The sequence below is a fragment of the Trachemys scripta genome, chromosome 5 (assembly GCF_013100865.1).
Source record: "Trachemys scripta elegans isolate TJP31775 chromosome 5, CAS_Tse_1.0, whole genome shotgun sequence".
Classification (NCBI taxonomy): Eukaryota; Metazoa; Chordata; order Testudines; family Emydidae; genus Trachemys; species Trachemys scripta.
Genome location: NC_048302.1, coordinates 55,018,380 through 55,032,461, shown reverse-complemented (window position 1 = coordinate 55,032,461; position 14,082 = coordinate 55,018,380). Strand labels below are relative to the sequence as shown.

Here is a 14,082-nt window from a genome sequence, read left to right as displayed (position 1 = left end):
ACATCAGAGGTGCTGTACAAACAATATCTGCATCATGTCTTATAGCAGGGGTCGGCAACCTTTCAGAAGTGGTGTGCCGAGTCTTCATTTATTCACTCTAATTTAAGGTTTCACGTGCCAGTAATACATTTTAACGTTTTTAGAAAGTTTCTTTCTATAAGTCTATAATATATAACTAAACTATTGTTGTATGTAAAGTAAATAAGGTTTTTAAAACATTTAAGAAGCTTCATTTAAAATTAAATTAAAATGCAGAGCCCCCCCGGACCGGTGGCCAGGACCCAGGCACTGTGAGTGCCACTGAAAATCAGCTTGCGTGCCGCCTTCGGCATGCGTGCCATAGATTGCCTACCCCTGCCTTATAGTTTCAGGAACAATCCTACATTGACAGAGGCAGAAGCCCTACCACAGTAATATAGCTACCACCCCAACACAGCACATTTTCTTGGTTTTGTCAAGTTCACTTTTAAATTTCTCATTTAAATGCATACTACATACACAAAGGAAAAGACACAGAAAGCCAAGTGTATGGCTAATTTAGTAGTCAACTCCACCAATTTTATGCATACACGTTTCCTAAGCTTGTACAAAAGTTTTTTTTTCCATTTAAAGTCCTATAGGCATTAAATAAAAGCACGTTTTAGCTGTTAAAATGTTTAATATTCTGTTTTCTAACATTTCTAAAAACAGAAATGATAAGTTATAACTGACAAGTTTTAAAGAATATTTTTAATTGATAATAGAAGGAATTGTTGTAAGTGAACTTTGTATCTGAAAATTCAGTAAAGAAAATTAAATACATCTACTTTTACTTTCTATACTTTGAACAAGTGGTGCTGATACTGTTACTAGACCTCTGTTCAACACGGCTCTGAGGCTGCTCTCTTTGGAGTGTTCTGCATTTCCACTCAGGTGGTATCTCATCTTTGTTTTAGATGTTTACAAGTTTCCACTATAGGCCTATACAAAGGTGGAAAATAACACTTTCATTTTTCTGTATCAAGTTTTCTACGGTATCTGATCAACTTGGTAAGAACAAGTTCTACCCATGCTCCTACAAACACTTATGCACGTTCTTAAAGTTAAGCACATGAGTAGTTCCAAATGACTTCAATCAGACTACTCACCTGTTCAAAGTTAAGCACAAGGAGACTTGCAAAATCAGGGCCTAACTTTCTGAGTAACACAACATGCAGGGATAATATGCTGATGAAATGCAAGTATGCGCTGGGTGCTCAAATTACTAGGTACCTGGCCGATTGTGAAAATGATTTATATGGAGGAGGCTGATTGGAACATTTTGTTCAGAAAAAACTTACATTTGGGGGACTTTTAAGTGCTGCTAAATATATGTAAAGCATGTAGAAGCAAAAGAGACAATTAAGAATTCTGGGAGATTTTCCTAATGTAAGCTAACCCTTCTTGTCTACAGAGGCTCAAACAAACTTCCTTTGCTCATTTTCTCATACCTTACTTACTGGTCCTTGAGAAATAGAAACTGACAAAATCTATCATGGACCACTGAGGGGACAGAAGGAATGCCAACAAAAACACAGGTTTGTAAGTCTTGAGCTATAAAGACATCAACAATCTTTCCTCCTCTTGCGTAGCATCACTGGATAATGAGGTTCTCCAAGTTTTAAAAAATATCAGCATGCAAGCTGTTGCATTTAGCATTACATTCCATTATATCAATTGTCTAGCTGTCAACCCAATCTACATATTACAGTGTAAGCATATATGCAGTGAAACCTTACTATAAATGCAGGTGTGTCCACACTACATTCATGCTTTACTACTCCCTTCAACTGTCTGTAAAAGTAACAAAGCTCAGTAGTGTTGTGTCTATGTACTAAAAATATTTACATTTAATCCAAAAGATATCAAACAATGGTAATGTTCAAATGATATTGATTTTCTTGAAGAAAACCAAATTTCCTTGGTTGACAGCAATTTTGCCTTCAACAGCCTAAGTGCTCTTTTTGTACTGTCATTAATATATTTATGTACTCAAGGCAAAAAGGAAAGACTTTCATTTTCAGCAACATTGCTGAAGAAATAGTAGCAGCAGTACCTCTAGTAGCTGTGGCTCTTTCTTCCTAGCTGATAAATTTAAATGCTTCTCTAAAAAGCTGTAGTTTTTCTCTGTCTCTTTATCAAACTTCTTCTTTTCCTCCTGCAAGTAAAAAGCAATAAATTCAATATCATTCACTTAAATATGAAAATACAAGAACAATGTGTCTGTTCGCTTGTTAAAGCTGTAGGCAAGAGGTGTAGCAGAGCAGCAGTAAGGGAGTAAAAAACAAAATGCTATGTGCCCCCTAATAAATGAGAACAAGCAACACTTTAAATTATTTTTTTAATCGTGTCTGAGGGCCTAAACTGAATCAAAGGCCAGTTGCACTGTAATGACAGAAACTCTGTCATACTAACAAATGCTTGGGCTTTTCCAGTGTAAAAAAATCTACAACTATATTTAGTGTGACTTTATTGTGAATCTCATGAAGCTTAGTGGGTTTTTTTTTTTTTTTTTTTTTTTTTAAAAAGCCCCTGCTCTTGGCTTCATGATTACATGAGAACCGCATCTTTTTAAAAAAGGTGTATGTTTCTAGCCCTCATGGTGGCAGAGAAAAGCTTGAAAATATGACCCAAGTATACCCCAAAGGTTCAGAAACCAGAAAATAAAATTAATTCAATTAATCCAAGTTTCTAATGACCTCTTCCTAGCCAAAGCTCAGAACCAAGAGTCAATTCTCATCCTCCTTGACCTATCAGCCACCTTCAACACAGTGGACCATGCTCTTCTTTCTGAAATCATGTCTTCCCTTCGCATCTGTAATTCTGTCCTCTCCCGGTCCTCCTACCTCTCTCATCATTCTTTCAGCATTTCCTCTGGAGAAGCCTCCGCATTCCCCCGCTTCAACTTTCTGTGGGGGTTCCACCAAGCTCTCTGTCCTTGGTCCTCTTGTCTTCTCCCTCTACACCTGATCTCTGGGAAATGTCATCCGCAAACACAAATTCAACAACCATCTCTACGCTGATGACTCACAGACCTCTCTCGCTACCCCAGGCCTGTCTCCTCCAGTCCAAATTAAAATCTCAGCCTGTCTCTTTGACATCTCCTGGTGGATGTCTAGTCGCCAACTGAAGTTAAATCTGGCTAAAACAGCTTCTAATCCCCACTACCCCTCTCTCCCACCAAAGCCCTGCCAGCACTGTGAATACCACCACGATGCTGCTTGTTGCTCTGGCCTGTAACCTAGGCATCTCTTTTGACTCAGACCTCTAAGTCCTCACGTCTAGGGTATGTCTAAACCTTGCTGCTTCTTTCTGAAAAACTTCTCTAAGATGCGGACTATCCTATCAGCTAGAACTCTGGTCCAAGCTCTCATCAGCTCCTGTCTATATTACTGCACATCCTTCTCTCTTGCCTTGGCAAACACAATGTTGCCTTGCTCATATCCATTCAGAATGTTGACCCAATCACCCTGTCTTTGCATTCCTCCATTGGCTCTCCTTTCCCTATCACATCAAACATAAGCTACTTGTCTTCTCTTTCATGGCCTTTCAGGGTCTATGCTCTCTCCATCTCTCATTTGCTACTGAAATGTTGACTCTTGCCTTCCATCAGCCCATGATGCCAGCCTCCATAGACCACTTGTTAAATTTTCTAACAATCACATTTGTGCTTTCTCCTATACTGCCCCTCATGCTTGGGAGGAGCTCCTCTTAAAAACCTGCAAAATATACAGAAAAAGATAAAAATACTTTTATAAAGTGTATTTGAAAGTCTCTTCATAAAATTGTAGTCCACTTGTTCACAAAAAAAGCAGTCAGGTAATTCAATCTATGCCCCTTTGCACCTAACAGAACTACTTCCTACAGTTCCCACTAAAGTCTCATCTCATTAGCTTATTCATATTTCCTGGGGGCAGGGGGGAAAGCGCAGGACTAAGAGGCATCCATTGACATTTTAAAATCATGCACTAACTTGAGGAATCTGCAAATTAAATATTAAACAACCCCTGAAGTCCTTGATGCCACTGTCATGCACACCATTTCATTTTCTATTAAATCGTCTGACTTTTTGGAATGTTTAAGGCAGTGCAATATCCTGACTTCCTTCAATGGCTGAATGGGTCTTTTTCCTTATACACAACCTAATCCAAAGCCTACTTAAGTATTTCCACTGACCTCCATGGGCTGTGGCTCAGGTATATGCGGCCCATATTTCTTTTTCCTGAATCTCAGAAATGGGTGCAACCTGGAGCAATTTAATTACTAGATTTGTGTGCACAAATGCCACTTACACATGCAAATCAAAATGTTGCAGCATCCAAAATACTGCATTTACAAAAGTGACAGCCTAAGTATTAGTTATTTCAGATTTGTTGGAAATATGACTTTATAGGTCTAATGTAGCAGAAACAATTTCACAACAATCCTTCCCTTTAATCATTTCTATTTTTCTTGATTCAGTTAATTAGAGAGTCAAGTCAATACTAGGGCAACTGGCAATCAGAATAATTTTTGTGCTGTCTTGTTATAGGAGTAGTAACAATTAAAATTTAATAAAAATATAATATAATATTGGGATCAAATTCTAAGAATGATGACAAGTTCTTTGCCACAAGATGCTAATTAAATTCAAATTTCCTACAACCCTATATTATTCTGAAAACAATCTCACATATGTATCTATTACAGGGTTCTCAAATTGTGGGTCATGACCCAAAGTGGGTTGTGACCCCATTTTTATGGGGTCACCAATGCTGGTGTTGGCCCTGGGCCCCAGCAAGTCTGAAGCCCAAGCCCCACTGCCCAGGGTAGAAGCCCTTGGCTTCAGCTTTGCCCTGCCCCCTCCTCCCTCTCCCCCCGCCTAGAGTCTCAGTGGCAGGGCTCAGGCAGGGTCAGTCTTCTGTCCCCCCTCCTGGGGTCGTGTAGTAATTTTTGTTGTCAGAAGGGGGTCACAGTGCAATGAAGTTTGAGAACCACTCATCTATTATATCAAAGACATATTGGTTATGATCTACTCACTGAAGTACTCACTAAATTTTCTCTTACACTCTTTCTGCTTTGTTCTTAATGACATCAGATAATATTCTGTTCCCTGAGCTGCATGACTTTGAGGAAACCTTCGTCTTATTTGAAAAGGAACTCTTTTAATCTGTTTAGGACCGGCCCACAAGCAAGGTTTTACAAAATGTAATGTTAATAAAACACTTAGGTTAGACCTAAAATATGGGTTTCCTATCTCATGGGGATCCTTTAAGCATACCATTATTCTAGACATTGTCCCTTTAATTAAACTCATCTAAAATTAAAGATGATGATATAGTGTTTGGGTCAATCAGACCCTTTACCAGAGTCGAGCCTAAACATGTAATTAAATTCTAGAGAGGAAGAAGCCAAAACCAAATAGATAAATTACTGAAGTGAAACAATGTAATAAATGGTTTCAACCTCATTATAGACTATGTGAGATTAGCACATGGGAGGCTGGGGAGGAGGAGGGGGAACAGGAAGAATATAAAGATGTCATTGTGTTTACATATTACATTCCCTCGAGTGCTTAAGTATGTGTGCTTTGCAAAAACAAAACAAAACAAAACAAAACAAAAAAAAAACTTCCTTCCCCATGTGCAAAACCCCACTGTACACTGTTCAAATTCAGGTTTGTTTGTTTTTTTCCCAACTGTGATGCTTCTTTCCAATGGGTCAATTCGGTGAGGGCTCAGAATCGGACCTGATCTATCCAATTCAGACTCATTTATCCATAGGAGTAAAACTGTTAAATATTAAGCAGCGGTAATTTAAGGTGAACTAAATATTCAATGTTTGCTTTTTGTAGTGAGCATGTGTATTTTTCCTATAGCAAATATTCTTACTGTTCTATATTCAGACGTAATAGTTCTAACTGTATTATATTTGGAGATGTTGATACTATGCAATATTATCTTTCCAATACCATAGCTAACATTTCAGCACTTCCATTATATCGGATATTTTTTTAAAAATTCCTGAAAAGTATTCTTCAGATCTCCATAAAACCGCTTTTTAAAAAAACATATTCTATTTAAGCTTAAAATATAGCACTATTCAGTTCTTAATATAGAAGGTGTTTTGTTCTAAATACATTTAAAATTCTACAGCAAGAGGCCAAATCCTGAAGTTCCTACAGTTTTTATTTTGTCCTTACACGGGTAAAACTATTTAAAGTCAATGTGAGGTTTGCCTAAATAAGGACTGCAAAAAAATGGAGTAAGAGCTTAAAACCTGGCCCAAGGTCATCTATGTTGCTATTATGCTTGTGGAGAAATTACCCTTTTGATAATGTTAAGAGACCCAGGTTTCAATCCCCTTGAAGAAAGCCATTGTGTGTTTATAGATACAGTACATATATTTATCATGACCCTGAATTTATACAGAGCTTTTCATCCAAAAAAAATCCTGAAGCATTTTTCGAATCTTGTGTACTGAAGGCATATGTACTGGGGTCCTTTTGGCCACCACTGAAGTGCAGCCACTTCCAGGATGGAACATGTTCGCTGTTTAACAGTGCACAGTACTACTGTAGAGGTTGAGACAGGAAGTGAGGAATGATGTATCCAAATGAAATTGTATTGAGAAATTCAGGGGGGCAGAATGCAGTTACACAGTTGAAAGGACAGAAGGGTTAAACACTGGTGAAAAGTGCCATGAGATTTTTAATGATCATAAATGATCATGAGCTCTCATCTAAAAGACAGCAACACCCTTTATCATCACAAATAGCATGCTGAGGTATTGGTTCAATACTGAACTTCGGCGGTCAGGGGCTAACTATGGCACCACTACCTTGTTTTTTTCCCCCTTAAAAGAGGCCCAATTACTGAGACAACTTTTAAAATATGCTAGACAAAACCCCTGCTTAGCTTGTGAGCTCTGATGAAACTCTCATGGACCCCAGAAGATTAAGTGAAGGCAGAACAATCCAGGATAGAACATTTTCCCCTCATGTATTGTGAAGAGGTATTCTTGTTCTGAGTTTAAAGTGAATCAGGAAGCAACATTTAGAGACTCAGGGCAGGTCTTCACTACGGTGGGGGATGGGGAGGGGGCAATTTAATATTCGCAAATTCAGCTACGCGAATAGCATAGTTGAATTCGACCTATCGGAGCCGACTTACCCCGCTGTGAGGACGGCGGCAAAATCGACCTCCGCGGCTCCCTGTCGACGGCGCTTACTCCCACCTCCGCTGGTGGAGTAAGAGCATCGATTTGGGGATCGACTGTCGCGTCCCGACGAGACGTGATAATTCGATCCCCGCGAGATCAATTTCTACCCGCTGATTCAGGCGGGTAGTGTAGACCTAGCCTTAGTAGGTCTGTGAAGGCTAGGACTATAACAGAGTTTAAAAGAGAACTGGATAAATTCATGGTGGTTAAGTCCATTAATGGCTATTAGCCAGGACGGATAAGGAATGGTGTCCCTAGCCTCTGTCAGAGGAGGGAGATGGATGGCAGGAGAGAGATCACTTGATCATTGCCTGTTAGGTTCACTCCCTCTGGGGCACCTGGCATTGGCCACGGTCGGTAGACAGGATACTGGGCTAGATGGACCTTTGGTCTGACCCGGTACGGCCTTTCTTATGTAGTAAAAGAGAAAAAGCTCTTCACTCTGGTGCTGCATAGAGTGGAATTTTACATTCCTGATGGAAAAACTCAGCAACCAAAGTTCAGGCAGAAGAAAATGGACCTGTTGTATTACATAGGCACTAACTTTTGACTGGAGAGATTTTGGCCGAGGAGGGGTTTTTAGAGACAATTTGGCTTCTTGCAAGTTCTTGCATTGCTGTAGAAGAAAGTGTAAAAAGTGTTTTCTGTATTTGAAACTATTTTGAAAATTCACCATGCCTGTGTTCCTGGTAAGGGAGATTTAAGCATTTTAACCCTTAATTGAAATTTCACTGTAATTTTTTAGATACCACTTCCAAGTGAAACCTGGAAAGGGTCAAGCTCTGACATCTGCACACTGATTACACAGGATGAGTTTTGGAAATGACAGTTTAAGGAGTTTTTTAGGGCTTTTTTGTTAGTTTAAAAAGCTACAAGGAAGTAAACTCTGTATCTATTATTTCCATCTGTAAAGAATGTCTTTAAAGAATGGTTTAATATAAAGAGTTCGGGCTTCATTATTGAAGATAAATATGATACAGACAGGAGAGACAGACATTCTTTATCACAAAGGGCCAGGAATTCTTTGGAACGGGCTGAGATGAGCCAAACTCTAAACTACGCACGCTCTCAATCCACCACCCTAAACAATTTGGAATAATTATATTTTTAATGAAAAGTTATCAGTTCTAATTTCAACAATGGGAAATATAAGATGAAAAGGTATGAGGACGAATTCTTGAGGTTGTTAACACATAGCAGGCTTTTAAATATGCAAGTGGACGTACACAGCAGAAGATTATGGTCATCCATTAGCAACATGAGAATGCTCTTTGTGGCATTTCTTTTATCCAAGACAGAAAAGTCAAGAGGGGGGGAGAGGGAAGGAGAAAAAAAGGACACATTCCTCCCCTCTCAGGGCATATTTCCCATTCTTTTCTGAACCAAGTTCCCAAAGAAAAAAATTGGCTCATAAAATAAGATAAATACCAGCATTTCTCTGTACTCTGCCAAATGGGTGTCATGAGCATACTTTGACCAAATAGAGAAATTAAACTCATCTCTTAAAAAAAGGGCAAACAAATAAATTAGAGACGAACCTTTACAGCTCCTAGCTGCTCCTTCCTAAATTTTTCCAAAGGTTTGATCAGCGTTTCGGTAACACTCAGTGCCTAGAGAAAGAAAAACAACAGCATATATAGCGTGTTATCCACAGAGGAGGAAGGCAAGTCATTTATTTTACCCTCCCAACTGCAAATAATACAAAAAATTAATAACTCCAGAGTATCATTTTCAAAAGCACTTAAATGAGTTAGGCCCCATTTTCAAAACCCACATGGCTCCTAAATCACTTAAGAGCTTTTGAAACAATTATTTCTCAGCTCATCTTGAAGCAAACATTAACATATTTCCAAAGTTGAGCATCATGAACTGTACAAATATTCTGATGCAAATACAATAGTGAAGGTTTGGCTGAGGTTTCCTCCAGTCTTTCTGAACAAGGCAACAGTCTCTTAACAATTGAGCTTTGTCCCATTCATTAACAAAACCTTTCATTGCATTTTTTCCTTATAAATTCCAACAATTTAATTTTACTCGGGGGCATCAGATCACATTATTGCAACAAATGCAGAACAGCAAATACACTCTTCATATACAGTTAGTAGTCCCGTCTGCCAATTAAGTCTTGCAATATATTTCTCATATACTGTACTAAGATTAATTGTACACAAAAAACACCCTACATTAATAGAAAATTATTTAGGTTGCAAAGTCATATTCTCAAAACTTAGGAAATGACAGATTTACAGTTGCCTTCATTTCACACCCTGCATGTTCATCCTGTGCACTGAAAAACTGAAAAACACAGTAACATCAAGCCCCAAACTCTGTCATCTCCCCCAAGAGTTGGAGAAGTTCCTGCTCTACATGGTGCCCCCAGAGTGGTGGAAATGGCTGAAGTCAAGTGTTGGGAATGGGGAAGTTAAAGGGAGAGGGAGCCTGGCTCAGTCCACATCGCCACACACACTACAGATACTCCAGTGACTACCAGCTCTTTCCAATGCAGCAGTGGTCATGTGGGCCTCACTCTTCAGAAAATTTATGTCTTTAGTATTTTGACAGTCTGCTAACATTTTTCTGAGAAATGAAAGCAGAGTAAGAAAATGGCAATTTTAACACTTTATAACTGGGTGAACTCTAAAATCAATATCATGGGTCAAGCAAAAGGCAAGTCTCTAGCCTCAGGCTCTGTCCCTGCTGAATATTCAAGGCCTGCTATTTACAATGGAGGTGCAAGAGTTTCTCATAAAAGGCCTACAAGACTTTTATAATGGAAAATGTTACGCAACCTAAATATAAGGGTTGCTACAAGCTCTCTCTAGAATACCTAAGTGAGGGAGCAAGACACTAGCTCTCCCCACCCTACCCCCCCGGAACAGAGCTCAAATAGGCTGAGAGGCTGGAGGCAGAGTTATAATCTGGAGCAACCCAGCACCAGACTTGGGAACCTGGGCTGCCCAGTCATCCCCTGAAGCTCAGTGCTTGCCAGGAAGACAATACACCATGATGAGGGGAAACCAGTTGTGTAGGGAGGATTGTGAGGTAGCTAAGGAGCTCTGATAGGTTCAAATAAACTTCAAATGAGCATCTAAACACTATTTACCAACAGTAAGATCATAAAATATAAGGTTATTAAACAAAGTCAAAACTGAGGGACAGCAACTTGTTGCAGCAAAGGAGATTATAAATTAGCAAAACTTATTAGGAGCTTCAAACAAACAGATGAGTAAACTAAACAGTTAACTGGTCTCATGACATGTTCAACAGTTCAATTAAAACAGCTCTGAGCCAAGCCCAGCATTTGTTGGAATAAGGGTTTACATTGTAAAAGAAAGGACACAATGAAATACTGTAAAATTTACCCATGTTGGTCGGGGTATGGAGGGTAAAGTACTTGTAAAGGAAATTGATCTCTGATGATTTTCTTCTATATTTTTTAAAATAGCTTTTCCCTTGTCCTTCATGATAAGAAGACTTTCCTTACCCTCTACATGGCAAGAAGAATTTTACCCTGATTTAACTGCATATATCAATCATAATCTACTTCTAATAAGAGTAGACAAGGCGGCTTGAAAAATTCACACCCCTGAGCACTGAATTAAGCTAACCTAACCCCCTGTGTAAGGACATCTAGGTTGACTGAAAAATTCTTCCGTGGACCTAGCTGATCAGGGAGGTGGATTACCTACATTGATGGAAAAACTCCTTCCATCGATGTAGGAAGCATCCACACGTGCCATTAGTCCTCTGCATTAGATTGGAAGAACTTGCTCTCCAGTGACCTCTTCTGGGGGGGTTAATATGCAACAATGGCTGACTCTGGAGGAAGCATAGTCTTGTCCTCCCACCATCTACGAGTGGCAGGCCGTAGGGGAAAAAAAAAAAAAGAAAAGAAAACTAGAGATGTTCCTTGGAGAGTTACCCAGAGAATTTTTTTAAAAATGAAACCAGACAAAGAAAAGAAAGCTGGAGACAAATTTATATTTTAAAAAAATCACACCGTTTATGCTGTTGCACAGCGTAAGAGTTATCTGGCATTCACATCCAACCCAAAATTCTGATGATACAACTTAGAAGGGTGTTTTTGAAACATGCTGAGACAGAGTCTAAGTTATCTAATCACAGAACTGAAAGTTAATTTGCAAAAAGAGGACATGGTTACACTGCTGCCCTACTGCCACCCTACCTCCCACTCCCACCCCCAACAAAGTATATGGTCAATGGGTGACATTTTTTAAATAAAACAAGTGCCAACAAAGATAGACCTATGAAGGAAGGATCTGCACTATCAAAAAACACAAGAAATATAGAGCAGGGAGGAATACTCCGTATATTCTTATAGGAGAGGATACTGCTCACCTACAAAAAGACTATTTACCTGCAATTGCAGTTCTCTGATAGTACAAATTGTACAAGAGTCATATTCTCAGGTCAGCACTTCCAGTGTAAAGGCAGTTCGTAAATCCGATAGAATTAGAGGTTAGAGGAAAGCTATATCCCTCCTAAAGTTTCTATTACTTCACATGCCAGTTTGCTGAATGATATTTCCTTGGAAAACCATATCTGGCTGAACACTTTCATTTTATATCTTGTCCAATCCATCTCCAATGTTATAAGACAGTATGGCTAAATTCTTGGACAGTTTGCTTGTAAGGTATTAATCTTACCCTTGCTGCATGAGTCTAATTTAACTGTCTTAGAGTTATAAGAACATGATCTGATTTGAATATGCCCAATCCCTCCTCTATGTACCATAAGCGTAATAGACTCTCTCTTTAATTAGCCATCCTTCGGCTGTGATACTTTTACATTGAAACTGGAGCAATGGTGCTTGCTCGATGCTGCCATTTAAAACCTGTACTTTGCCATGTCCCCTTGCAAAAACCTCTGACTAATGCCCCCTACTCCAGAGACATCCCTAGAGCTCTTTAGTTTGGAGTTTCCACTATGGGAGTTTCCACCTGCCACGCACTGGGAATATGAAGCAGGAGTGGTTTTATTAAATCTCGGTTCTTTAGACTAGAGGACATTTAACAAGCAGTTCCCTGCACTTCCATACTCTGATGTTTTAAGTTTGTATAAGAAATGTACAAGACAGACATACAAGAGAAAGGAGACCAGACATCCCTTCCTGGCTCACATGAACATTTGACAATAAGCAGACAGTATAAATTATTGGATTGTATCAAAGTGAAACAAACCAGTCCTGATATATAATTTCATTCCTTCTATCAGAGATGACAGCCTACCTGTAATAAGTTAACCAATCTCCTAATGTTATTTTAAAAAGTTCAAGAGACTACCAAAGTGGTTTGATAAGGGGAACTGTTTCTAAATCAGCCCTACATGGAATTGCATGCTTTGGTCCAATCACGCTCCCATTGGCTAAAATGGAAGCTGGATCAGGTTTTGCACATTTAACAAGACCCTTAGCATAGAGAAGAAACACTGGCAGCAGGTTCTTGGGTCCTCATTTCAGTCTCAATTTATTTTCCAGTCAGTGGAAGCTTATGATCTGGTCCAAAAGACACTCACAGATGGCTCCAATGACCTATATGCTGCTCTATGTTTCACTCTGAAAGAACACTTTGCATCCATTTTATTGGCAAAGGGACTGCGGGCCTCAAAGTTAGTAAGCTAATATAATGAGCAGAAAGGACAAAAACGCAACAATATTTCATTAAGTCCTTCTTATATAAAAAGAGAAGATAAGTGAAGGAGGATTGTGATTTTCAATGGAAGAGCATTAAGGTGGCCATGGTCAATTTTTTTGAAGCTTTCACTTTTTAAGAAGTATCTACAAAACTTATGAACAGAAATATTTTCAATAACACATCAACAGAAATCAGGGAAGATGGGGACTCAGAGTCTAAGATACTATTAGCTTTGCAAGCAAAAATATTCAGTGTTTTCAGTTGGGAAGGGGAAGAGGGTTGGAGGAAAAATATCCCTTCCAAAAATCAGTTTCCAAATGGAAAACGTAGGATGTGAGAACTAGACAATGAAGCGTATCAAAAAACAGGTCTAGATCTCAGGAAATAGAGAATCCTCTGAAATTTGCCCTTTCAGTCAGCAACTAGTTTTTCCTTGTTCTCAAAAAGCTTATATACTTGAGTGAGACGGTATTAAGGAATTCATTTGTCCTGTTTATTATAAAATTAATTAGGGGCTGAAAAGGCTGCACTGAAAAGCAAAGAATCCAAGTGTCTGTGACAGCTGCAATGTTTATGATCCAACATTTCATTCTCATCAGTTTACTCCTCTTTCACACAGAACTTAATAAAAACACCACTAACTACCAGCAAAACCAGCTAATACCCATTTTTAATTTTAAATGAAAAACAAAACCAGTCAGCTAAAGGTGAGGACTGAAATTCTTTAGCCTGAGATGACTTGTATTTACTAGGCACCCAAAGGGGCCTGATTTCAGAAAGTGTTGGACTCTTTAAGATGTCTCAATGTGGACAATCACAAAGTCACTGTTCACTTTCTGAACATCTTGGCCTAGGGGTTGTCAGAGATCAGATTCTCAATAAAGCTAACTTTGCCAGGGAGTGGTGCTGGTGCAGGCGGCAGAAGAGTACGGTGTGTACATTTCTATATTATATATACACAAATACACACACACACACAAGTGTACATATGCACATATATACTTTTACACAAAAAAATTTGTTAAAACAACTTTAAAGTTGCAAAGTCAAGCAGTCAGAAGTTGAGATAATGCCAGAATTGTGCATTATTTCAGCCCCCTTGTTTGTATGCATTATGATATAGTCTCCAATTACATCATCAAATACCATTCTACATCCCTCTTCTCTCCCTCCTTCTTCCCCCCCCCCCCCGCCCTGACCCATCTCACTC

At 39.0% G+C, this 14,082-nt stretch overlaps 1 protein-coding gene across 1 annotated transcript in view; it reads right to left on the bottom strand.

The window, feature by feature from the left end:
- The window catches only part of ARHGAP10 (Rho GTPase activating protein 10), a 246,201-nt gene that overhangs the window by 147,772 nt on the left and 84,347 nt on the right, over window positions 1–14,082 (bottom strand). Inside the window, exons 4-5 of the mRNA XM_034771459.1 lie at window positions 8,757–8,828; window positions 2,075–2,176 (exon numbers count right to left, since the gene is read on the bottom strand). Coding sequence (XP_034627350.1) covers window positions 2,075–2,176; window positions 8,757–8,828 — 174 coding nt within the window. The remainder of the gene's footprint in view (window positions 1–2,074; window positions 2,177–8,756; window positions 8,829–14,082) is intronic.